Source organism: Phoca vitulina, unplaced genomic scaffold, assembly GCF_004348235.1.
Source record: "Phoca vitulina isolate PV1807 unplaced genomic scaffold, GSC_HSeal_1.0 scaffold51, whole genome shotgun sequence".
Taxonomy (NCBI): Eukaryota; Metazoa; Chordata; class Mammalia; order Carnivora; family Phocidae; genus Phoca; species Phoca vitulina.
In genome coordinates, this window is record NW_022589754.1 from 2208767 (window position 1) to 2236674 (window position 27908).

The 27908-nt window shown below is 36.4% G+C and overlaps 1 protein-coding gene across 1 annotated transcript in view; it reads left to right on the top strand.

Moving 5' to 3' along the window:
• The window catches only part of HDX (highly divergent homeobox), a 245475-nt gene that overhangs the window by 190405 nt on the left and 27162 nt on the right, over nt 1-27908 (top strand). Inside the window, exon 6 of the mRNA XM_032387869.1 lies at nt 24294-24501. Within this exon, the coding sequence (XP_032243760.1) occupies nt 24294-24501 (208 nt within the window). The remainder of the gene's footprint in view (nt 1-24293; nt 24502-27908) is intronic.

Below are 27908 nucleotides of genomic sequence, written 5' to 3' on the forward strand. Positions count from 1 at the left end.
TCCCCAATATCTGTCATTTTCTGACTTGTTAATTTTAGCCACTCTGACTGGTGTGAGGTGCTATCTCATTGAGGTTTTGATTTGTATTTCCCTGATGCTGAGTGATGTTGAGCACTTTTCCATGTGTCTGTTGGCCATTTGGATGTCTTCTTTGCAAAAATGTCTGTTCGTGTCTTCTGCCCATTTCTTGATTGGATTCTTTGTTCTTTGGGTGTTGAGTTTGATAAGTTCTTTATAGATTTTGGATACTAGCCCTTTATCTGATATGTCATTTGCAAATATCTTCTCCCAATCTCTCGGTTGTGTTTTGGTTTTGTTGACTGTTTCCTTTACTCTGCAAAAGCTTTTCATCTTGATGAAGTCCCAATAGCTCATTTTTGCCCTTGTTTCCCTTGCCTTTGGTGATGTTTCTAGGAAGAAGTTGCTGCGGCTGAGGTCGAAGAGGTTGCTGCCTGTGTTCTCCTCAAGGATTTTGATGGATTCTTTTCTCATATTTAGGTCTTTCATCCATTTTGAGTCTATTTTTGTGTGTGGTGTAAGGAAATGGTCCAGTTTCACTCTTCCACATGTGGTTGTCCAATTTTCCCAACACCATTTGTTGAAGAGACTGTCTTTTTTCCATTGGACATTCTTTCCTGCTTTGTCAAAGATTAGTTGACCATAGAGTTGAAGGTCCATTTCTGGGCTCTCTATTCTGTTCCATTGATCTATGTGTCTGTTTTTGTGCTCATACCATACTGTTGTGTTGATTACAGCTTTGTAATAGAGCTGGAAGTCTGGAATTGTGACGCCACCAGCTTTACTTTTCTTTTTCAGCATTCCTCTGGCTATTCAGGGTCTTTTCTGATTCCATACAAATTTTAGGATTGTTTGTTCCAGCACTTTGAAAAATGTCATTGGAATTTTGATCGGGATGGCATTGAAGGTCTAGATTGCTCTGGGTAGCATAGACAATTTCACAATATTTGTTCTTCCAATCCATAAGCATGGAACACTTTTCCATTTCTTTGTGTCTTCCTCAATTTTTTTCATGAGTATTCTATAGTTTTCTGCATACAGATTCTTTGCCTCTTTGGTTAGATTTATTCCTGTATATCTTATGGTTTTGGGTGCAGTTGTAAATCGGATTGACTCCTCAATTTCTCTTTCTTCTGTCTTATTGATGGTGTATAGAAATGCAACTGATTTCTGTGCATTGATTTTATATCCTGCCACTTTACTGAATTCCTGTATGAGTTCTAGCAGTTTTGGGGTGGAGTCTTTTGGGATTTCCACATAAAGTATCATATCATCTGCAAAGAGTGAGAGTTTCTTGCCAATTCGGATGCCGTTTATATCTTTCTGTTGTCTGATTGCTGAGGCTAGGACTTCTAGTACTATTTTGAATAGCAGTGGTGATAGTGGACATCCCTGCTGTGTTCCTGATCTTAGGGGGAAAGCTCTCAGTTTTTCCTCATTGAGTATGATACTTGCTGTGGGTTTTTCATAGATGGCTTTTATGATACTGATATATGTACCCTCTATCCCTACACTCTGAAGAGTTTTAATCAAGAAAGGGTGCTGTATTTTTTCTGCATCTATTAAGAGGATCATATGGTTCTTGTTCTTTCTTTTATTAATGTATTGTATCACATTGATTGATTTGTGGATGTTGAGCCAAACTTGCAGCCCAGGAATAAATCCCAGTTGTTCATGGTGAGTAATTCTTTTAATGTACTGTTGGATCCTATTGGCTAGTATTTTGGTGAGAATTTTTAAATCCATGTTCATCAGGGATATTGGTCTGTAGTTCTCCTTTTGGATGGGGTCTTTGTCTGGTTTTGGGATCAAGGTAATGCTGGCCTCATAAAATGAGTTTGGAAGTTTTCATTCCATTTCTATTTTTTGGCACAGTTTCAGAAGAATAGGTATTAATTCTTCTTTAAATGTTTGGTAGAATTCCCCTAGGAATCCATCTGGCCCTGGGCTCTTGTTTGTTGGGAGAATTTTGATTAATGCTCAATTTCCTTAGTGGTTATGGGTTTGTTCAGGTGTTCTCTTTCTTCCTGGTTCGGTTTTGGTAGTTTATACATCTGTAGTAATGCATCCATTTCTTCCAGATTATCTAATTTGCTGGCATGTAGTTGCTCATAATATGTTCTTATAATTGTTTGTATTTCTTTGGTGTTGGTTGTGATCTCTCCTCTTTCATTCATGATTTTATTTATTCGGGTGTTTTCTCTTTCCTTTTTGAGAAGTCTGGTCAGGGGTTCTCAATCCTATTAATTCTTTCAAAGAAATAGCTCCTAGTTTTATTGCTCTGTTCAACTGTTCTTTTGGTTTCTATTTCATTGATTTCTGCTCTGATCTTTATTATTTCTCTTCTTCTGCTGGGTTTCGGCTTTATTTGCTGTTCTTTCTCTTGGTCCTTTATGTGTAGGGTTAGGTTGTGTATTTGAGACCTTTCTTATTTCTTGAGAAAAGCTTGTATTGCTATACACTTTCCTCTTAGGACCACGTTTGCTGCATCCCAAAGATTTTGAACACTTGTGTTTTCATTTTCATTTGTTTCCATGAATTTTTTTTAATTCTTCTTTAATCTCCTGGTTGACCCATTCATTCTTTAGTAGGGTGCTCTTTAGCCTCCATGTATTTGAGTTCTTTCCAACTTTCCTCTTGTGATTGAGTTCTACTTTCAAAGCATTGTGGACAGAAAAAGTGCAGAGAATGATGCCAATCTTTTGGTACCAGTTGAGACCTGATTTGTGACCCAGGATGTGATCTATTCTGGAGAATGTTCCATGCGCACTAGAGAAGAATGTGTATTCTGTTGCTTTGGGATGGAATGTTCTGAATAGATCTATGAAGTCCATCTGGTCCAGTGTGTCATTTAAAGCCTTTATTTCCTTCTTGATCTTTTGCTTAGACGATCTGTCCATTTCAGTGAGGGTGGTGTTAAAGTCCCCTTCTATTATTGTATTATTGTGGATGTGTTTCTTTGATTTTGTTATTAATTGGCTTATATAATTGGCTGCTCCCATGTTAGGGGCATAGATATTTACAATTGTTAGATCTTCTTGTTGGATAGACCCTTTAACTATAATGTAGTGTCCTTCCTCATCTCTTATTATAGTCTTTGGTTTAAAATCTAGTTTGTCTGATATAAGGCTTGACACCCTAGCTTTCTTTTGATGTCCATTAACATGGTAAATTGTTTTCTACCCCCTCACTTTAAATCTGGAGGTGTCTTTGGGTCTCAAATGAGTCTCTTGCAAACAGCATATCGAAGAATCTTGGTTTTTTTTTTTATCCAATCTGATACCCTGTGTCTTTTGATTGGGGCATTTAGCCCATTTACATTCATCATAACTATTGAAAGATACGAATTTAGTGCCATTGTATTGCCTGTAAGATGAGTGTTACTGTATATTGTCTCTGTTCCTTTCTGGTCTATGTTACTTTTAGGCTTTCTCTTTGCTTAGAAGACCCCTTTCAACATTTCTTGTAGGGCTGGTTTGGTGTTCCCAAATTCTTTTAGTTTTTGTTTGTCCTGGAAGCTTTTTATCTCTCCTTCTATTTTCAATGACAGCTTAGCTGGATATGGTATTCTTGGCTGCATAGTTTTCTCGTTTAGTGCTCTGAATATATCATGCCAGTCCTTTTTGGCCTGCCAGGTCTCTGTGGATATGTCTGCTGCCAATCTAATGTTTCTACCATTGTAGGTTACAGACCTCTTGTCTTGACCTCTTTCAGGATTTTCTCTTTGTCTCTGAGACTGATTAGATGTCGGGGTTTTACTATTACTATTTTACTGTTTTTTACTATTTTGAGTAATATCCTACATTTTCCCATAAGATCAGGAACACAGCAGGGATGTCCACTATCACCACTGCTATTCAAAATAGTATTAGAAATCCTAACGTCAGCAATCAGACAACAAAAAGAAATAAACGGCATCCGAATCGGCAAGAAGAAGTGAAATTCTCACTCTTTTCTGATGATATTACTAATTACTAATTACTATTTTTAGTAATTCTAGTATAGAATACTCATGAAAGAGTTTTACTATTAGATGTTGGTGTATTGACCTATTTTTATTGATTTTGAGGAGTGTTCTCTGTGCCTCCTGGAATCTGATGCCTGTTTCCTTCCCCAAATTAGGGAAGTTCTCAGCTATAATTTGCTCCAATATACCTCTGCCCCTCTCTCTCTTTCTTCTTCTTCTGGGATCCCAATTATTCTAATGTTGTTTCGCTTTATGGTATCACTTATCTCTTGAATTCTCCCCTCATGATCCGGTAGTTGTTTCTCTCTCTTTTTCTCAGCTTCTTTATTCTCCATCATTTAGTCTTCTATCTCACCGATTCTCTCTTCTGCCTCATTTATCCTAGCAGTCAGAGCTTCCAATTTTATTGCACCTCATTAATAGCCTTTTTGATTTCAACTTGGTTAGATTTTAGTTATTTTATTTCTCCAGAAGGGGATTCTCTAGTATCTTCTATGCTTTTTTCAAGCCCTGCTAGTATCTTTATAATCATCATTCTAAACTCTAGTTCTGACATCTTACTAATGTCTGTATTGATTATGTCTCTGGCAGTTGGTACTGCCTCTTGTTCTTTTTTTTGAGGTGAGTTTTTCTGTCTTGTCATTTTGTCCAGAGGAGAATAGATGAAAGAGAGAACAAAATGCTAAAAGGGTAACAAAGACCCCAGAAAAATATACACTAAACAAATCAGAAGAGACCCAAACCTGGGGGGAAAATAAAGGAGGAAAAAAAAAAGAATATGATGAGGCTGGTGAATAGAACAGAGCCACACACGAGATTTTGGGTGTATTTTGTCTGTTAGAAGAAACTGCCTCCCAAAATTTTAAAGAAAGAACTATATATATATATATATATATATATATATATATATATATATATAAATTAGGGTAAACGTGATGAAGGGAAGTTATATGACTATAAAGATGAAAATTAAAAAAGATTTTTAAAAAGGAATTGATAAGAAGTTGGTTGAAAAAAGAAAGAAAATTTTTAAAAAAGGAGAGAATGTGATCAGGTGGGACACTAGAACAAAGCCATACACTAGAATTAGGGTATATTTTGGTTTGTTAGAAGAAACTGTATCCCAAAATTTTAAAGAAAGAAAAACTTATATATATATACAAAAAAAAAGTTTAAATGCAGTGAAGGGATAGAATATGACTGTAAAAATGAAAATTAAAAAAGATTTTAAAGAAGGAATTGGTAAGATGAGATGTTTGAAAAAGGAAAGATGAAAAATTAAAAAAAAAATTGAAAAAGAAAAAAATAAAGAAAAATTTAAAAATTAACTTTGAAAGAGTAAAGAATCATGGGAAAAAAGCCATGAATTCTATGTGCTGTATTCCCCTGCTGGAGTTCTGCAGTTCTCATTGATCAGTAAACTTGGTCTTAGCTGGATGTTCTTGATGATCTTCTGGGGGATTGATCTGTTGCAGTGATTCTCAAATGTCTTTGCCTGAGGTGGAATTTTACCACCCTTGCCAGGGGCCAGGCTAAGTAATCTGCTCGGGTTGCTCTCGGTAGCTCTTGTTCCCTGAAAGGTTTCTGTACAGCTTTGGAGGACAAGAGTGAAAATGGCGACCTCCCAATCTCTGGTCCTGGAGGAGCCAAGAGCTCGGAACCCCACTCCTCAGTGAGCCTTCAAAGAAAAGCAGTCAGTCACTTCTGTCTGCCTGGTCTCTAGCTGCACTCCGTGTTCACCCAGCCTGTGACCAAGCATTTCTGTCTCTGGCACATGACCCCGTTTAGAGTCTCCAAACCCAGCAGATTCCTGTGGTGCACTCCCGTGCTGCTCCTCCCAGGGGAGGAAGGGAAATCTCCCCAGATCTGCCGCTTGTTGGGTCCCTGCATGAAAAGCAGTGGCCCAACTGTGCCGTGGATCAGTTTATGGCAACCCCAAGCTGAGAGCCCACTCCTAGGCTCTGTCTTTGCAGCCAGCTTCCCTGGCTCCAATACTTGGGATCTCTGCCACACTGAGGCACCCCCGCTCTTTCTGTGACCCTGAGGCTCCTGAGACCACACTGTCCCAGCAGGGGTTCCACCCTCTGCTTAGCCACTGGAGCGACGTCCCTCAGAGGAGCTGACTTCTAAAAGTTCCGATTTTGTGCTCTGCTGCTCTATCACTTGCCAGTAGTCGGCTGAGTGAGGCTCCCTACCCCTGTGGTGGATCTTCCCAAATATCACTTCGGATTCACTTCTCTGCCTGTCCTACCTTCCAGAAAGTGGTTGCTTTTCTGTTCATAGAACTGCTGCTATTCTTTTCTTCCATCTCCTGTTGAGTTTGTAGGTCTTCTGAATGGTTTGATAACTATCTAGCTGAATTCCTGGGACCAGATGAAATTTAGGTTTCCTACTCCTCCACCATCTTGCTCCTCCTCTCCCGGTAGTATGGACATTTTAACAATATTTGTTCTTCCAGTAAATGAGCATGGAATATCTTTCCATTTGTTTGTGTCATTTTCAGTTTCTTTCATCAGTGTTTTATAGTTTAACAGTACAGGTCTTTCACCCCCTTGATTAAATTTATTCATAGGTATTTTATTATCTTTTGGTGTAAATGGGATTCCACAGGGATTGTTTTCTTAATTTCTTTTTCTGTTGTTTCATTATTAGTGTATAGAAGTGTAATACATTTCTGTACTTTGATTTTGTATCCTGCAAACTTACTGAATGCAATTTTCAGTTCTAGTAGTTTTTGGTGAATTCTTTAGGGTTTTGTATATATAGTATCATGTCATCCACAGATAGTGAAATTTTTACTTCTTCCTTACCAATTTGGTTGTTTTTATTCTTTTTTTTTTTTTTTTTTTGGCCTGATTGCTGTGTCTAGGACTTCAACTGTAGTATGTTGAAAAAAAGGGGGTGAGAGTGGATAGCCGTGTCTTCCTCCTGATCCTTGTGAAGAATCTCTCAGTTTTTCCCTATTTTGTATGATTTAGCTGTGGATTTTTCATATATGGTCTTTATTATGTGGAGGTATGTTCCCTCTAAACCTACCTGTTGTTTTGTTTTGTCTTGTTTTGTTTTATAATGCATGGCTCTTTTACATTTTCAAATGCTTTTCCTGCATCTATTGAAATTATCATATGGTTTTTTATCCTTTCTCTTATTGATGTGATGCATAACATTATTTGATTTGTGATTACCGAAGTACCCTTGCATCCTGAGAATAAATCCCACTTAATTGTGGTAAAAGATTTTTTAAGGTATTGTTGGATTCAATTTGCCAGAACTTTGTTGAGGCTTTTTGCATCTATGCTCAGAGCCATTGGCCAGTAGTTCCCTTTATTTGTAGAGTCTTTATCTGGTTTTGATATCAGGGTAATGCAGGCCTCATAGAATGAATTTGGAAATTTTCCTTCCTCTTCTATTCTTTGGAATAGTTGAGAATAATAAATATTAACTGTTTTTTAAATGTTTCATAGAATTCACCTGTGAAACCTTCTGGTCAAGAACTTTCCTTTTTTGGGAATTCTTTGATTACTGAATCAATTTCATTGCTGGTAATCAGTCTATTCAAATTTTTTATTTCTTCCTGATTCAATTTTGGGAGATAATATGATTTTAGGAATTTACCCATCTCTTCTACCTTGTCCAATTTGTTGGTATATAATTTTTCATAATATTCTCTTATAATCCTTTGCATTTCTGTGGTATTGGTTGATAGTTCTCCTGTTTTGTTTCTGATTGTGTTTGATTAAGTCCACTCACTCTCTGTTGTTTTTTTTTTTTATGAGTTTTGCTAAAGGTTTATCAATTTGTTAATCTTTTCAAATATCCAGTTCCTGGTTTGGTTGATCTGTTCTCTTTCTTTAGCTTATATTTTATTTATTTCTGATCTAATCTTTATTATTTCCTTCCTTCCACTGGTTTTGGGTTTTGTTTGTTAAATTTTTCTGGCTATTTTAGATGTGAGGTTTTCTTGTTTATTTGAGATTTTTCTTGCTTCTTGGGGTAGGCCTGATTTGCTATAAACTTCCCTGTTAGAACAGCATTTGCTGAATCCCAGAGATTTTATACCTTTGTGTTTCATTTTCATTTGTCTCCATGTTGTTTTTTTAAATTTAATTTAATTTTATTATGTTATGTTAGTCACCATACAGTACACCATTAGTTTTTGATGTAGTGATCCATGATTCATTGTTTTTGTATAACACCCAGTGCTCCATGCAATATGTGCCCTCCTTAATACCCATCACCAGGCTAACACATCCTCTCACCCCCTTCCCCTGTAAAATCCTCCGTTTGTTTCTCAGAGTCCATAGTCTCTCATGGTTTGTCTCTCCCTCCGATTTCTCCCCCTTCATTTTTCCCTTCCTTCTCCCAATGTCCTCCATGCTATTCCTTGTGTTCCACAAATAAGTGAAACCATATGATAATTGACTTTCTCTGCTTGACTTATTTCACTTAGCATAATCTCCTCCAGTCCCATCCATGTTGATGTAAAAGTTGGGTATTCATCCTTTCTGATGGCTGAGGAATATTCCATTGTATATATGGACCACATCTTCTTTATCCATTCATCTGTTGAAGGGCATCTCGGTTCTTTCCACAGTTTGGCTATTGCGGACATTGCTGCTATGAACATTGGGGTGCATATGGCCCTTCTTTTCACTACATCTGTGTCTTTGGGGTAAATACCCAGGAGTGCAATTGCTCGGTCATAGGGTAGCTCTATGTTTAATTTTCTGAGGCACCTCCACACTGTTTTCCAAAGTGGCTGTACCAACTCGCATTCCCACCAACAGTGTAAGAGGGTTCCCTTTTCTCCACAACCTCTCCAACTTTTGTTGTTTCTTGCCTTGTCAATTTTTGTCATTCTAACAGATATAAGGTGGTATCTCAGTGTGGTTTTGATTCGAATTTCCCTGATGGCTAATGATGATGAACATTTTTTCATGTGTCTATTAGCCATTTGTATGTCTTCTTTTGAGAAGTGTCTGTTCATGTCTTCTGCCCATTTTTTGACTTGATTATTTGTTTTTTGGGTGTTGAGTTTCAGAAGTTCTTTATAGATCTTGGAAATCAGCACTTTGTCTGTAGTGTCATTTGCAAATATCTTCTCCCATTCTGTGGGTTGCCTCTTTGTTTTGTTGATTGTTTCCTTTGCTGTGCAGAAGCTTTTAATCTTGATGAAGTCCCAAAAGTTCATTTTCCCTTTTGTTTCACTTGCTTTTGGAGATGTATCTTGAAAGAAGTTGCTGTGGCCGATGTCAAAGAGGTTACCACTTATGTTCTCTTCTAGGATTTTGATGGATTCTTGTCTCACATTGAGGTCTTTCATCCATTTTGAGTTTATCTTTGTGTATGGTGTTAGAGAATGGTCGAGTTTCGTTCTTCTGCATGTGGCTGTCCAATTTTCCCAGCACCATTTATTGAAGAGACTGTCTTTTTTCCATTGCATATTTTTTCCTGCTTTGTCAAAGATTATTTGACCATAGAGTTGAGGGTCCATATCTGGGTTCTCTATTCTGTTCCATTGATCTATATGTCTGTTTTTGTGCCAGTACCATGCTGTATTGGTGATCATTGCTTTGTAATATAGCCTGAAATCAGGCAACGTGATGCTCCCAGCTTTGTTTTTCTTTTTCAACATTTCCTTGTCTTCATGGTGTTTTTGATTTTCTCTTTGATTTTGTGATTGACCCATTCATTGTTTTGTAACATGGTATTTAACTTCCATGTATTTGTGCTATTTCAAGATCTTTTCTCATGGTTCATTTTTAGTTTCAAAGTGCTGTGGTCAGAAAAGTTCCACGGAATGATTTTGATCTTTTGGAATTTGTTGAGACTTATTTTGTGGCCCAATATGTGATCTATTATAAAGAATATTCCATGTGCACTTAAATAGCATGTGTATTCTGCTGTTTTAGGGTGAAATTATCTGAATATAGCTATTAAGTCTATCTAGTGCAATGTGTCATTCAAAGCCACCATTTCCTTGTTGATTTTTGGTTTGGATGATCTATCCAGTGACATTAGGGGGTGTTAATGTCTCAAACTTTTATTGTATTACGAGTGATTTGTTCCTTATTATTGTTATTAACTGCTTTAAGAATTTGGGTGCTCTCATGTTGGGTGAATAAATATTTTCAGTTTTATTATCTTCCTTTTGGATTGTGCCAGCAGTGATTATATAGTGTCCTTCTTTGTCTCTTTTTATATTCTGTTTCAAAGTCTATTTTGTCATATATAAGTATTGCTACCAGATCTTTCTTTTCACAGGAATTTGCATGATAAATGATTCTCCAACCCTTAAATCTTTAAACTTCATGTGTCTTTAGGTCTGAAATAATTGTCTCATAGGCAGTATATAGATGTTTTTTGTTTTTTTTTTTTCCCAGTCCACCACCGTATGTCATTCGAGTGGATCATTTAGCTAATTAAATTCAAAGTAATTATTGATAGATATGTATATTTTGCCATTTTTCACTTGTTATAAGGTTGTTTTGTACTTTTTCTCTGTTTTTTCTTCTCTTGCTCTCTTCTCTCATGATTACTTGGCTTACTTTAATTTCTTTTCTTAAAGATTTATTTATCTCAATAGATGCAGTAAAAGCATTTGACAAAATACAGCATCCTTTCCTGATAAAACCCTCTACCATGTAGGGACAAAGGGAACATTCCTCAAAACCATAAAAGCCATATATAAAAGACCCACAGTGAATATCATCCACAGTGGGGAAAAATGACAACTTCACCCCTAAGGTAAGGAACAAGACACAGATATCCACTCTCACCACTATTGTTCAACATAGTACTGGAACTCCTAGCCTCAGCAATCAGACAACAAAAATAAATAAAAGTCATCCAAATCAGCAAAGAAGAAGTCAAAATTTCCATCTTCTCAGATGATATGACACTCTATATACAAAACCCAAAACACTCCACCCCAAAATTGCTAGAACTGATACAAGAATTCAGCAAAGACACAGGATACAAAATTAATTCACTGAAATCTGTTGCATTTCTATACACTAACAATGAGGCAGCAGAAAGAGAAATCAAGGAATCTATCCCATTTACAATTGCACCAAAAACCATAAGATACCTAAGATTAAACCTAACCAGAGGGGTATAATATCTGTGCTCTGAAAACTATAGAACACTTACAAAAGAAATTAAGGAAGACACAAAGAAATGGAAAAACATTGCATACTCATGGAGTGGAAGAACAAATATTGTTAAAAATTTTATGGTACCCAAAATAATCTACGCATTCAATGCAATCCCTATCAAAATATCATCAGCATTTTTCACAGAGGTGGAAGAAACAATCCTAAAATTTGTATGGAACCAGAAAAGACCCCAAATAACTAAGGTAATGTTGAAAAAGAAAACCAAAGCTGGAGGCATCACAATTCCAGATATCAAGCTGTATCACAAAGTTATAATCACCAAGATATCATAGTACTGGCACAAAAACAGACACATCGATCAATGGAACAGAATAGAGACCCCAGAGATGGACCCTCATCTCTATAATAGTCAACTAATTTTTAAAAAAGTGGGAAAGAATATCCAATGGAAAAAAAGTTGCTTCAAAAGATGGTATTTGGAAAATGAGACAGTCACATGCAGAAGAATGAAACTGGACTACTTTCTTACACCATACACAAAAATAAATTCAAAATGAATGAAAGACTTGAATGTGAGATAGGAAACCATCAAAATCCTAGAGGAGAACCCAGGCAGCAACCTCTTCGACCTCGGCCACAGCAACATCTTGCAAGATACGTCTCCAAAGGCAAGGGGAAAAAAGGAAAAATGAACTATTGGGACTTCATCAGGATAAAAAGCTTTTGCATAGCAAAAGAGACAGTCAACAAAACTGAAAGGCAATCTATGGAATGGGAGAAGATATTCACATATCAGATAAAGGGCTACTATCCAAAATCTATAAAAAAAATTTATCAAACTCAATACCCAAAAATCAAAAAATCCCATCAAGAAGTGGACAGAAGATATGAACAGACATTTCTCCAAAGAAGACATACAAATGACCAACAGACACGTGAAAAATTGCTCCACATCACTTGCCACCAAGGAAATACAAATCAAAACCACAATGAGATACCACCTCACACCGGTCAGAATGGCTAAAATTAACAACACAGGAAACAACAGATGTTGGGGAGGATGCAGAGAAAGGGGAAACTGGTGCCGCCACTTTGGAAAATAGTATGGAGGGACCACAAAAAGTAAAAATAGAAGTACCTATGACCCAGGAATTACACTACTAGGCATTTATTCAAAGGATACAAAAATAGTGATTCAAAGGAGCACACGCACCCCAATGATTATAGGAGCAATGTCCACTATAGCCAAAGTATTGAAAGAGCCCAGATTTCTTCAAACAGATGAATGGATAAAGAAGATGTAATATATATATATATATACACACACACACACACACATACACACACAGAGAATGGAATATTACTCAGCCATCAGAAAGGTTGAATACTTACCATTTACATCGATGTGGATGGAACTAGAGGGTATTATGCTAAGTGAAATAAGTCAGTCAGAGAAAGACAAATACTATATAATTTCACTCATATGTGGAATTTAAGAAATAAAACAGATGAACATAGGGGAAGTGAAGGAAAATAAGATAAAAACAGAGAGGGAGGCAAATCATGAGAGACTCTTAACTATAGAAAACAAGCTGAGTGAAGCTGGAGGGGAGGTGGGTGGGGGGTTGTGGTAATTGGGTGATGGGCCTTAAGGAAAGTACTTGATGTAATGAGCACTGGGTGTTATATGCAACTGATGCATCACTAAATTCTACCCTTAAAAGTAATAATACACTATACGTTAGTTCATTTGAATTTAAATAAAAAATTTAAAAAAAAAACAAAAAATAGAGATTTATTTATTTGAGAGAGAAAGAGAGAGCAAATGGGGGGAGGGGCAAAGGGAGATGGAGAGAAAGAATCTCACACAGACTCCCTGCTGAGCATGGAGCCCAATGTGGGACTCGATCCCACGACCCTGAGATCATGACCTGAGCTGAAATCAAGAGTCAGGTGCTGGGGCGCCTGGGTGGCTCAGTCGTTAAGCGTCTGCCTTCAGCTCAGGTCATGATCCCAGGGTCCTGGGATCGAGCCCCACATCGGGCTTCCTGCTCTGCAGGAAGCCTGCTTCTCCCTCTCCCACTCCCCCTGCTGGTGTTCCCTCTCTCGCTGTGTCTCTCTCTGTCAAATAAATAAGTAAAATCTTTAAAAAATAAATAAATAAATAAAAGAGTCAGGTGCTTAACCAACTAAGCCACCCAGGTTCCCCTAGTTGGCTTACTTTAATGATATACTTGGTTTCCTCTCTCTGAATTTGTTATGATCCATTACGGGGTTTTGATTTGTGGTTACCATTCAGTTTGTATATAACATCTTCTGCATATAGCAGTCTATAGTAAATTGATGGCTGCTTAACTTTGAATCCATACTTGTTTTGTCATTACTTTATTGCTTTATCTTTTCCTTTCTTCCCTTGCTTTCTTTTCTCACAAAAAGTTGCCTTTCTTTATTGATACACTTGGATTCCTTTCCCTTTATTTTTTGCATATCTGTTACTTGTTTTTTATTTGTGGTTACCATTTGGTTTGAATATAAACTTTTCTATATAGCAGTTCATATTTAGTTGATGGTCACTTATTTTGAACCCATTATTTTCTACTCTCCCCTATATTAGGTTTATGGTGACATACTTTATATCCTTTTATTTTTTAGTCCCTTTACTGATTTTTACTGATATACTTATTTTTACTGTTTTTGTACTTTCTAATGGTTGTACTCTTGAGTAATGTCTTTCCTTTCCACTCAAACAGTCTCCTATAACAGTTATTTTTTATGGCCATGAAATTTTTTAACTTTTGTTTGTCTGGAAAACTATCTCTCCTATTCTGAACGACAGCCTCACTGGATAAAATAATCTTGGCTGCAGATTTTTTCCTTTTAGCACTTTGAAATTTTTTATTTTTTATTTAAATTCAATTAGCCAACATATAATACAACATTAGTTTCAGATGTACAGTTCAGTAATTCATCAGTTGCATATAACACCCAGTTCTCATCATATCACATGCCCTCCTTAATGCCCATCACCCAGTTACCCCATCCCCCCCCACCCTCTCCTCCAGCAACCCTCAGTTTATTTCCTATAGTTAAGAGTCTCTCATGGTTTTTCTCCCTCTCTGATTTCTTCTCATTCCGTTTTCCCTCCCTTCCCCGATAATCCTCTGCACTGTTTCTTATATTCCACATATGAGTGAAACCATATGATAATTGTCTTTCTCTGATTGACTTATTTCACTCAGCATAATACCCTCCAGTTCCATCCATGGTGAGGTAAATGGTAACTATTCATCCTTTCTGATGGCTGAGTAATATACCATTGTATTTATATTCCACATCTTCATTATCCATTCTTCTGTCGATGGACATCTTGGCTCTTTCCACAGTTTGGCTATTGTGGGCATTGCTGGTATGAACATTGAAGTGCAGGTGCCCCTTGGGATAAGCACATTTGTATCTTTGGGGTAAATATCTAGCAGTGCAATTGCTGGGTCATAGGGTAGCTCTATTTTTAACGTCTTGAGGACCCTCCAGACTGTTTTCCAGAGTAATTGTACCAGCTTGCATTCCCACCAGCAGTGTAAGAGTATTCCCTTTTCCCCATATCCTTGCCAACATCTGTTGTTTCCTGACTTGTTAATTTTAGCCATTCTGACTGGTGTGAGGTGGTATCTCATTGTGGTCTTGATTGTATTTCCCTGATGCTGAGTGATGTGGAGCATTGTTTCATGTGTCTGCTGCCTATTTGCATGTCTTCTTTGGAGAAATGTCTTTTCTTGTCTTCTGCCCATTTCTTGACTGGTTCTTTGCATTTTAGGTGTTGAGTTTGATAAGATCCTTATAGATCTTAGATACTAGCCCTTTATCTGATATGTCATTTGCAAATATTTTCTCCCATTTCGTAGGTTGCCTTTTAGTTTTTTTTTTTTTTTTTTACTATTTCCTTTGCTGTGCAAAAGTTTTAATCTAGATGAAGTGCCCATAGTTCATTTTTGCTTTTATTTCCAGCCTTTAGAGATGTGTTTTGCAAGAAGTTGCTGCAGTTGAGATCAAAGAGGTTGCTGCCTGTGTTCTTCTCTAGGATTTTGGTGGATACCTGTCTCAGATTTAGGTCTTTCATCTATTTTGAGTTTATTTTTATTTATGGTATAAGTGAATGGTCAAGTTTCATTCTTCTACATGTGGATGTACAATTTTCCCAACACCATTTGTTGAAGCTACTGTCCTTTTTCCATTAGATATTCTGTCCTGCTATGTCAAAAATTAGTTGACCCTAGAGGTGAGGGTCCATTTCTAGGTTCTCTATTCTGTATCATTGATCTATGTGTCTGTTTTGTTTTTTTTTTTATTTGTTTGTTTGTTTTTTGCCAGAACCATACTGTCTTGATCATTATAACTCTGTAATATAGCTTTAAGTCTGGCGTTGTGATGCCACCAGCTTTGATTTTCTTTTTCAACATTCCTCTGACTATTTGGGGGTATTTTTTGGTTCCATAGAAATTTTAGGATTGTTTGTTCCAGCTCTGTGAAAGATGTTGATGGTATTATGATAAGGATTGATTTGAATGTGTAGGTTGCTCTGAGTAGCATAGACATTTTAACAATATTTATTCTTCCAATCCATGAGTATGGAATGTTTTTCCATTTCTGGGTGACTTCCTCAATTTCTTTCATAAGTGTTCTGTAGTTTCTAGAGTAGAAATCCTTTACCTCTTCGGTTAGGTTTATTCCTAGGTATTTTATGGTTTTTGGTGCAGTTGTAAATGGGATCGATTCCTTAATTTCTCTTTCTTCTGTCTGTTAGTGTATAGAAATGCAACTGATTTCTGTGCATTGATTTTATATCCTGCACATTGCTAAATTCCAGTATGAGTTCTAGGAATTTTGGGGTGGAGTCTTTGGGTTTTCCACATAAACTATCATGTTATTTGTGAAAAGTGAGAGTTTGACTTCTTCTTTGCCACTTTGAATGCCTTTTATTTTTTGATTTCTGATTGTCTCATGTTGCCTGTGAAGTCCTTGTTTCTATAGATTGTCTCTGGAAATTTCTGTTCTATATCACTCTTGGGGTCTTTCTTCTTTTATAGACCCCCTCCCCCTTAATATTTCTTGCAGGGCCAGCTTGGTGGTCACATATTCTTCAGTTTCTGCTGCTCTTGGAAGCTCCCTGTCTTTCCATCCATTCTGAATGACAACCTTGCTGGATATAGTATCCTTGGCTCCATGTTCTTCTCATTTAGTGCCCTGAATATGTTTTGCCATCCCCTTCTGGCTTGCCAGGTCTCTGTCGACAGGTCTGAAGTTATTCTGATGTTCCTCCCTCTGTACATAAGAAATCTCTTCCCTCAGCCACTTTCAAGATTGTTTCCTTGGATCTAAGATTTGTGAATTTTACTATTATATGTTGTGGCATTTGGTCTGTTCTCATTGATCTTGAGAGGGGTCCTCTCTGCCTGTTGGACATGAATGTTTGTTTCCTTCCCCACATTAGGGAAGTTCTCAGCTATGATTTGCTCAAATATACCTTCTAGACTTCTCTCTCTCTCCACTCCCTCAGGGATCCCAATAATTCTGACATTGGAACATTTCATGGCATCATTAATTTCTCAGTCTGATCTCTTGGTCTTTAATCTGTTTTTCCTAGGCCTCCTCAGTTTCCTTCTTTTCTATCATCTTATCTTCTAGCTCCCTAATTCATTTTTCTGCCTCATTTACCCTGGCAGTCAGAGTATCCAGTTGAGACTGCATTTCATTCATAGCATTTTTAAGTTTGGCCTGATTAGATCTCATTTCTGCCTTTAGAGATTCTATATTGTTGGTAGTATTTTTCTCAAGCCTAGATATTGACTTCATATTGTTACTCTGAAGTCTATTTCTGACATCTTGCTTATATCCATATCCATTAGGTCTATGGCAGAGGCCACAGTCTCTGATTCTTTGTTGGGTGTTCCTCCTATTAGTCATTCTGTTGGGGTGTGGTTTAGGGAATGTACAGAGTCCAAAGTATTAATCATGACCCAAGCAAAATGCACCTGTTTTATAGGGACCTTAGTGTTGTTGGCCTCTTGTTCTTCCAGCCTGTCTTCTGGGGCAGGGGCCTGCCATGCTTTACTCAGGCAACTCTGCCCCCTGTAGGGGGGTGGGCTCAGTGAAAACCGTTTTTTTTTGGGGGGGGGGCTTTTGTTTTCTGGTGGCTTTCCATGGTGGCTTTCCACATCTCTTCCGAGAGTCAGAGCAGAAATGACCGCATCCAAACCTCTGTCTCAGAATGGAGAAATTGCAGTCTGCTCTTCACTGAGCTCTCCAGGCCATACTGTCTCCATTTCTGTCTGCACTGCTAAAAACCGCAGCCTCCCCAGTTGTGTACCCATAGCAATACTCCCAGCAGTGGAACCCAGGGCCAGGCATGTCTCTGCCCTTTGTGCTTCTAAAACCACGAGCCACCCCTAGATCCTGTTTGGGGGTTGCACTAAAGTCTTTTCCCTGCCACTACCAGTCTGTGAGTCTGTGCCCGGTGCCCAGTACAGAACTCTTTTGCACTCTGGTGTTATATCACCTTCCCAGCACCAGCTTTTGGCAGTTCCCTCCCCCTTCTGTTTATCTTCTGATATCTGCATGCAGAACCACCGCTCCTTGCTTCATACCTTTAGGCCATCGGAGATATTCTGTTTGTAGATATCCAGGTATATATTCTTATATCTCAGGCTGATTTCGTGTGTGTTCAGAATAGTTTGGTAGATATCCAGATAAATTCAGGGGACCAGTTGAAATATGGTCCCCTACTCCTCCACCATCTTTTCTGTCCTACCTTTCTATGTCCTTTAGCATGATAAATTGTTTCCCACCCCCTTACAAACAATCTGGAGGTGTCCTTGTATCTAAAATGAGTCTCTTGTAGACTGCATATCAGTGGGTTTTCTTATCTTATCCAATCTGATATCCTGTATCTTTTGATTAGATCCTTTAGTCTGTTTACATTCAGAGTAATTATTGAAAGATATGAATTTGGTGCCATTGTAGTAACTGTAAGATATCTGTTTCTGTAGATTGTCTCTGCTCCTTTTTGGTCTTTGTTACTTTTGGGCTCTCTCTTCACTCAAAGGATTGTTTTAATATTTCTTCCAGAGTTGGTTTAGTGATCACAAATTCTTTTATTTTCTGTTTGCTCTGGAAGCTCTTTATCTGTCTTTCCATTCTGAATGACACCTTTGCTGGTAAAGTATTTTTGGACGCATATTTTTCTCATTTAGCATGTTGAATATATCATGCCAGTCCTTTTTGCCCTGCTAGGTCTCTGGGGACACGTCTGCTTCCAGCCTTATGTTTCTACCTTTGTAGATTAAGGACCTCTTGTCTGGAGCTGCTTTCAAGATTTTCTCTTTATCTCTGAAATTTGCAAGCTTCACTATTATATGCGGGGTACTGACCTATTTTTATTGATTTTGAGGGGGGCTCTCTGTGCCTCCTGGAATTGAATGCTTGTTTCCTTCCCGAGATTAGGGAAATCGTCAGCTATAATTTGTTCAGATAAACCTTTTGACCCCTCTCTCTCTCTTTCCTCATCTTCTGGGACCCCAATTATTGTAATGTTATTGCCCTTTATGGTATCACTAATGTCTCAAAGCCTCCCCTCTTGGATCCAGTAGTTGTTTTTCTCTCTTTTCCTCAGTTTCCTTACTCTCCATCATTTTGTCTTCTGTTTTACTGACTTTTTCTTCTGCCTCATTTACCCTAGCAGTTAAAGCCTCCATTTTTACTGCATCTCAGTGAAAGCATTTTTACTTTCAGCCTGATAAGATTTTAGTTCTTTTATATCTGCAGTAAAAGATTCTTTAGCATCTTTTATGCTTTTTTCAAGCCCAGCTTGTATCTTCATAATGGTTGTTCTGAATTCTAGTTCTAGCATCTTACTTATCCATATTGATTAAATCTGTGGCAGGGAGTACTAAATCTGGTTGTTTCTTTTCTTTTGAATTTCTCCTTCCAGTCATTTTGTCAGAAAAAGAGGGAAAGAAAGAAAGAAAACAAAAAGAAAAAAAACAGCAGAAGCACAATAATAATATCAAGAACAACAACGATATCTTCAGGAAGTGATTCCAGTATATGCTGTGTACACTCTTCTGTTGTGTTTTGGCTGCTCTTTCCTACTGGTCCTCCCTCTACAGAGTTCCTACTTGCTTATAGTGGGGAGTGTTTGGTCCTTTAAGTAGTTATGTTTTGATTTGTTTGTGAAGTTAAGCTGGAAGCTGAGGTTTTGGAGCTTCCTTTAATCAGTAGACTTGGTAGATTCAGGGGTTTTTGTTGGTCTTCTGAGGGAGAGGCCTGCTGTTCTGGGTCACAATCTGACTTGCCCTCCTAAAAATGCTCCTGCTAGGTCAGGGGATCAGGGTTTAGTGTAGGAGACTGTGGCCTTCCTTAGGGGTACTGTGTTTCTCTCTGGAGTCTGTGCTGGTGGGCAGGAGGAGGGAAGGGTTGTATAGGAGGTAGACTGTGGCCTCACCTCATTCTCTTGTCCCTGGGGAACAGAGTTCCTGGCAGCTGCTGCTCAGGAGGCCCTCTTAGAAAAGCAAGCAATCTCTTGTGACCCAGGACCTCCTCAGTTCCCTGCCCTAACCTGTCTGTGTCTGAGTCATTGGTACACCCAAAGCCACACATCTCCTGTATTTTATCTCTGGCCAGTGGCTGGGATTCAAATCTTAAAGTTTTAAAGGGCCTGTTGATGTGTGTGCCTACTCTTGTCCCCGGGAGGGGAGGCTCAGGGCATGCCCACAACCATCCTGTCCCTGAAAACCTATCACCCAGTGTGTGTGCAGAGGCTAGAGTTTATTGTAACACTCAGCAGAAAGCTAGAGCCAGGTTATCAGCCATCTGCACTTGACTCCATCCCCTACTCCCCTTTTCCCAGAAAAGCCACTGCAGAAGCTTGAATCTATTGTGGCAGACAGCAAAAATGGCAGGCAGGTTATCCATGTTCTGCTCCAGTCTCTGTGCTCTGCTCAGTCAGTCCCAGAACAGCAGTTCTTTGGCACACGCACAGAGGTTTAAGCCTATTGGGGTTCACACTGAAAAGTTAAGAGGTTTTCTCCCCTCTGTGCTCCTCTCTGACCCTGCTGTTGAGCTCCTCTCAAGGCTCCCCTGCTGTCCCTTTGTCTTTGGAAAGGACAAATATGCTCCTCCAAATGCCCTCTAGGAAGGAGAGCAATCTCTCCCTGAACACCTCAGGGATCCACTCGCCATGGTTTGTTGTGTGTTCATAAACCACTGTACTCTTTCCAACTTTCTCCTTCTTCCTGACTTTGCTCTGTGAACCCAGCTCCCTCCCCTTCCCAGCCATGCAGTTTCCTAATCCCCCAATTCAGAGCTCTGAACCCCGCTTCTGCCAAATTCTCTCACTCCAACTGTGCATAATGTTTCCATACTCCTCCGGTCCTCTTCCTGATTGTTCAAAATAGTTGGAGGTTGATCTAGTTGTATTCCAAGGATGAGGCAAATTCAGGGTCCCCCTACTACACTGCCATCTTGGAACTCTGATCAAAACCTTTTCTATTGTGTGTGTGTGTGTGTGTGGTTTTTTTTTCTTTTTAATTTTTTTATTGTTATGTTAATCCCCATACATTACATCATTAGTTTTAGATATAGTGTTCCATGATTCATTGTTTGTGCATAACACCCAGTGCTCCATGCAGAACGTGCCCTCCTCAATACCCATCACCAGGCTAACCCATCCTCCCACCCCCCTCCCCTCTAGAACCCTCAGTTTGTTTTTCAGAGTCCATCGTCTCTCATGGTTCTTCTCCCCCTCCGATTTCCCCCCCTTATTAAATGATAAAGAAAACAGATTGGTGTTTGCCAGATGCAGTGGCGAGGGGGAGTTGGAAGATGGGAGAAATGAGTAAAGGTGGTCAGGAGGTAAAAATAAATAAGAATTTGAAAATCGATAAAATAATAAGTGAGTACATTGAAAAGTTCAGTGAAATTGACAAACATCTAGCAAGAATGACAAAGAAAAAAGAAAGAAGACACAGAAATTAGTAATATTAGGAATGAGTGAGGGGATATTTCTACAGACTTTGCAGACAGAAAAAGGATAAAAGAGACTATTTCAAACAACTCTGTGTGGACAAATTTGACAATTTAGATGAGATGGATCAATTCCTGAAAAAGTGCAAAACATCACAAATCACCCGATATGAAATAGATGATTTGAATAACTATTAAAGAAATTGAAATCATCCTTAAAAATTGCCCCCAAAAAACAAATCTACAAGTGCCCAAACCTACAGTTAGCATCAACTAATGGTGAAATATAGAATGCTTTCCCCCTAAGGTCAAGAACAAAACAAGATGTCCACTTTGACCACCTTTATTCAATTTGTACTGGAAGTTCTAGCTAATGCAACGAAACAAGAAAAGGAAATAAAAGTAACATACAATTGCCTGTGTTGGCAATCCTAAGGAAACTACAAAAACAGTCCCATAACCAATAAGTGAATCTAACAAGGTCTCTCGATACAAGATCAACATACAAAAACCACTTGTGTGTTTATACAGTAAAAATTAACATATTGAAACTGAAATTAAATATATAATATTATTTTCAATCACTGAAAAAATCAATTACTGTAAATCTAACAAAACTAACAAAACATGTATAGGGCTTTTATGCTGAAAATTATAAAACTTTGATGAAAGAAATCAAAGAAGTTTTAAATAAATGGGAAGACATTTGTGTTCATGGATTGGCAGACTCAACATAGTAAAAATGTAAATTCCTCCAAGATTAATATGAAGGTTTAACATAATTCTTATAAAAGTCTCAATAAAATTTTTAGTTGATGTAGACCAGAAAATGCTAAGATTTATATGGAAAGGAAATATGCTTGTATAGTTAAAATAATTCTAGGAAAAAAAAGAATGAAGTGGAAGAAATCCGCCTACCTAATTTCAAGACTTATTATGTAGCTACTGTAATCAAGACTATGTGGAATTTATGGGAAGATACATCTAGAGATCAGTGAAATATTAAAGAACCCAGAAATAGCCCTGCACAAGCATGGACAGCTTAGTTGATTTTTGACAAAGATGCAAAAGCAATTCAATGGAGAAAGTCTTTTCAAAAAATGGTTCTGGAACTCTTTGATATCCATAGAGAACAGAACTGAACTTTGATCTAAATCTCACACCTTATAAAAAAATGAATTCAAAATGGATCATAGATTTAAATGTAAAAAATAAAAACCATAAAAAAGTTTAGAAGAAAAGATAGGTGATAATCTTCAGGACCTAGGGCTTGGTGAAGTATTTTTAGAAATGACACTAAAAGCACAATCCATAAAAAAAAAGAAACAATAGCTTAGACTTCATAAAAATTAAAACCTTTTTTTTTTTTTTTTTTTTTTTTGCAAAAGACGCAGATGAGGAAAATAAAAGCTACAGACTGGGAGAAAATATTTAAAAACCACATATCTGACAATAACTCATATCTAGAATATATAAAGAATTCTTAAAACTCAACATTTTTAAAAAGTCAATTAGAAAATGAGCAAAATGCATGAAGAAACATTTCACTGAAGAGAGTATATGGATGGCAAATAAGCACATGAAAAGATTTTCAACAACTAGCCTTTGGGAAATCAAATTAAGAACTCAATGATCTATCACTGCATGCATGAATGAGAACAGCCAATTTTTTCATTATTGAGAATACCAGATGCTGGCAAGAATGCCAGGAAACTGGATTTTTCATACATTGCCAGTAAAAATGTAAAATGGTACAATTTCTCTGGAAACAATTTGACAGTTTTTTATAAAACTAAATGTATAAATACCATACATCCAAGCATTTGGATTCTTGAACCTTTATTCTAGAGAAATGAAAACTTACATCTGCACAAAAACCTGTTCATGACTGACTGTTCATAGAAGCTTTAAGGCCTCCAACATTAAAACAACCTAAGTGCCCTTCAATGAATGAATGAGTAGACAAACACTGCAAATAAATGGGGAAAAAGTACATAAATATCATGGAATACAACTTAACAATAAAAAGGAATGGACAATTGATATATGCAACTTGAAAAATCTTCAGAAAGTTATACTGAGTAAAAAAAGCCAACTTCAAAAAAGTCACATGCTTTATGACTTCATTTATATAACATTTTTGAAATGACACAATTATAGAAGTGGAAAACAGATTAATGGTTCCCAGGGGTTGGGAATGGTAGATAAAAGAGGAAGAAGAATCGTGTGATAAAGGAACATAGAAGTGTACATACATACTGTGCAATATCAATTTCTTGTTTTAATTATTGCGATATAATTATGCAAAACATAAATCGGAGAAAACTGAGGGAAGGAGATCTACCTTTGAAACTTCTGTGCCTCTAAAACTGTTTTAATATAAAACATTTTAAAAATTGGTTCTGAATCAAATGAAATGAAATTTTAGAATACTTGAAATACCCAAGTAACCATTAAAGAGTCAAAGTTAATAGAAGCTACATTTTCACCATGGAAGCAAGATTGGATATGGGATAAAGATCTCTAGTTACATGTCTGGTCCCTTTAGGAAAAGAATCAATTTGTGTTTTGTTTGAAAGATTTGGTGGGTTATTTCTACAGAAAAACAAAAACAAAACCAAAAACAGAAATTTATGTATTTTTAACTAATTAAAAAAGACATAATCATTTAAGAGAAACGCTTTTTAAAAAATTAACATTGTTATTTAATTATTATTTACCAAAAATTTAAATATATTTTGTTTAATTTCCTCTCAAGGTTGTCCTGTTTGAATTATGTTTGCTTCATAAGCATAAACGTCTGCTTATAAATTTTTATTAGTCCTTTATTCAACATTGTATTGGATATTTTGACACATTATACTATATTAAATCAATAAAATGAGCAATTTCAAAAAAGAAAAAGGAGTCTAAAAAAAGTGTTCTGCGATGGACTACATGTTGCTTTAAAGTCTGAATATTTAGATAAATGTCATCTTTCGGCTAATAATATATTTAAAAGTAAAAGCATAATTATCTTAATTTTTGCATATTGACTAATAATTAAATTTTATTATTTTAGGTACTTATTTATTTTTAATCATATTTTATGCAGCATCCATTTATTATTTTAATGGCCAGAAATGCTAAAAGTTCTATGTTTACAAAAATTCCTTTTGTATTTCTCTTATAAGACTTGGATTGGGAATCGAAGAAGGAAATATCGTTTAATGGGGATTGAAGTTCCGCCTCCAAGAGGAGGCCCTGCTGATTTTTCTGAGCAGCCTGAGTCTGGTTCTTTGTCTGCACTCACATCAAGAGAAGAAGCTGGTCCTGAAGTAGGAGAAGATAATGAAAGAAATGATGAAGTATCCATCTGTTTGTCTGAAGGAAGCTCTCAAGGTATTTCATATGCTGCACTTTCTAATACTAGCTTTTGTAAATTTGATGGATTTTAACTTGCTTTTCAGCTAATTGCATTTCAAATCTAAAGTCTTCAAAACATTTGTTTAAACATTTGAAAAGAAATTGATTTATTTTGATTGTATTTTTATATATATACACACACATAATGAAATGATTACTACAGTAAAACTAATTAACATATCCATCTCCTCACATAGTTACCGTTTATGTATATGGTGAGAGCACCTGAAATCTACTCTTAGCAAATTGCTAGTATGCTATATAGAATTGTTAACTGTAATAATCATGCTGGACATTAGATCTCTAGACTTATCCATCCTATGTAATTGCAAATTTGTATCCTTTGACTAAATTCCCCCATTTTCCTGACCTCCCCAACATGGTAACTATCATTCTGTTCTGTGCTTCTATTTGACTTTTTAAGAGTCCACATGTAAGTGAGATCATGCAGTATTTTTAGTTCTGTGCCTGGCTAATTTCATCTAACATAATGTCTTCCAGGTTCATCCATGTCATTGCAAATGGCAGGATCTCCTTTATTTAAGACGGAATAAATTCCTATATATATGTATATAGGTTTTTATATATTTATATATATTTATTTACATATATTATATATTCCTATATATAGGAGATATATATATATTTCTCAATTTCTTTATCCATTTATCTGTCAACAGATACTTAGGTTGCTTCCATATTTTGGCTATTCTATGTAATGCTGCAAGAAATGTGGGAGCACAAATATCTCTTTGAGGTACTCATTTTATTTCTTTTGTTTATATATCCAGAAGAGGGATTACCAGATTACAAAGAAGTTCTATCTTTAAGTTTTTGAGGAACCCCCATACTGTTTTCCAAAATGGCTGTACCAATTTGCATTCTGACCAATGGTGTACAAGAGTTCCCTTTCCTCTATATCCTCAACAACACCCATTGTCTTATCTTTTTTATTTTTAATGCCTCCCCCTAAAGAGTCTCACTGAGTCATCACAACACTTATCTACCACAATAATGATATCTCACATTTAGAAATGTTGGTCATTGTAACAATCCATAATTATAATTAAGTATGATTGTTTTTTATTTTATTGAAATTCTAATCAATTTAGGTTAGAACATTATAAATGTTTTGTAATAAAAGAGGGTATGGTATAATATGATTAACACCAGGGTAATAGGCAACCTGGGTGAAAGTCCTAGATCTTCCACTAGATGATTATTTGACTTCAGGCAAAACATTTAATTCATGGGGCTTTAGTTCCGCATCTGTAAACTAAGGGAAATAGACTGGATCATCTTTATAACATTGCTCATGAGAGCAATGAAAATTAAAATAATAACATGTACTTTTTCAATGAACACTTGTATTGAGTTTAATTTACATATCATAAAATTCATCTGTCAATGTAGAATTCAATAATTTTTAGTAAATTTTATAGAGTTGTGGATTATCACCATCACTAAAGTACAGCTTTAGAATATTTTCATCACTTCAAAATATTTATTTGAGCTTGTAATCAACCCTCATTCCCACATCCAAACCCAGGCAACCACATATCTACTCTCTGACAATATAAACTTGTATTTTCTGAATATTTCATATAAAAGGAATTATACAATATATAGTCTTTTTGTATCTGAGAGAAAGAGAAAGATTCTTGTACTGACCCATTTTGTTTATTTTACTGACCAGAATATTAACAATATATTTTCCAGTTTAATTTTTGCCTTTTAAATTTGATTATGGATGTCAGAACTTTTGCTTGTAGTATTTCTGTTGCCAAATATATCAATCCTTTTCTTTATGATTTCTGACTTTGGTGTCATGATTACAAAGTCCTTTACTGTATCACATTTGTGTTAACATACCCCTATATTTGCTTCTTATATTGTTATGGTTTCATTTTTACAACTTGGCATTTATTCTGCCTGGAATTTATTTTACTTTAAGATGTGTGAGGAAAATACCTAATTTTATTTTTCCAAATGGTTAACCAGTTGCCTTTACAATATTTGTTAAATAATCCAACATTTTTTTTCCAGTGAGTTTAATTGTAGCTTTTTATCGAGTATTATATACATACACACATATATGTATACATATATATTTTGGATTTCATATTATGTTACATTGATCTGATTGTTTATAACTGTGGCTTTATAAAATATCTAAATATCTGGTAGTGCTCTGATTACTCTTCTTAGCTCTTGTAGCACAGATTCTTCTAGATTAACTTTAGAATTGCTTAGTCATACCTTTCGCCAATCTCTCTCCCCCAAAATCATTTTAAGATTTTTTTATTGACACTGCATTAAAAGGATAATAAAGTGTGGAAAGATAAATTCAGTTTTGCATGTGTTAAGTTTTAGATGACATCAGGACATCCATGTAGAGCTGTTCAGGAGACTCATGGATAATATGGGTCTGAAACTCAGAAGAGGAGTTAAGACATGACAAGAAATATAGGAGCCACCCACATCGAGGCCAAAAAAAATAATGTCTAACCATAGAAATAGAATATTTAGTTAAGTGAGAAAATGGAAAACAAGAAAGAAAGATGTATAAGAGCTGTGTGTTGAGAAATATCCAGATTTGGGAGCTAGAGGAGAAAAGGGAGCCATCAAAAGAATATTCAGATATAGGAGAATGAGAATGTTATGTTATTACTAAAATCAAGGAAAGAGAAATTTCAGAAGAAAGAAATGTCTAGAAATTTCTCTCATATGAGGCATCTAAAATGGTCAAAGGTATGTAAGTAGACAATATAATGGTAAAAGAGGATGAGGGACAGGGATATGAGGAGTTGTTCAATGAGTATAAAGTTACAATTACACAACTGTAATATAACTGTTAGTTCCTATAGTTGGCAATAAGGGGTTATAGACTTTAAAAGCTTTTTAAGAGGATAAATCATATTGTGTTCTTAACACAAAAAAAGGGACAAAAGAAAACTTTTGGAGGTCATGGATATGTTTATTATCTGTATTGTGGTGATGGTAACATGAGTGTATTCATATGTCCAAACTCACCAAATTGTATACATTAATTATGTGCACTTTGTTTACACCAATTATACCTTAATAAAGCAGGAAAATGAAAATAAAATTTTAAAAAAAGAATGAAAACCCATTGAATTGGGTGCTTAAAGGATTCTTTCAAAAAACAATGTGTGTTGCAAGGTGGAGGCAAGCAGATTGCACTAGGTTGAGTAATGGAAAGGATATAAAAGCTCTCAGCATTGCCAGGGCCATATATTTTAATACCAGTGTTAAAAAAGTTGTGTGAATATTCAAGTGTTTCCTCTCTCTCTCTCCCTCTCTCTCTCTCTTCCCTCCCTCCCTTTGTCTCTCTCTCTCTGCCTTTACCAACATTTGCTGTT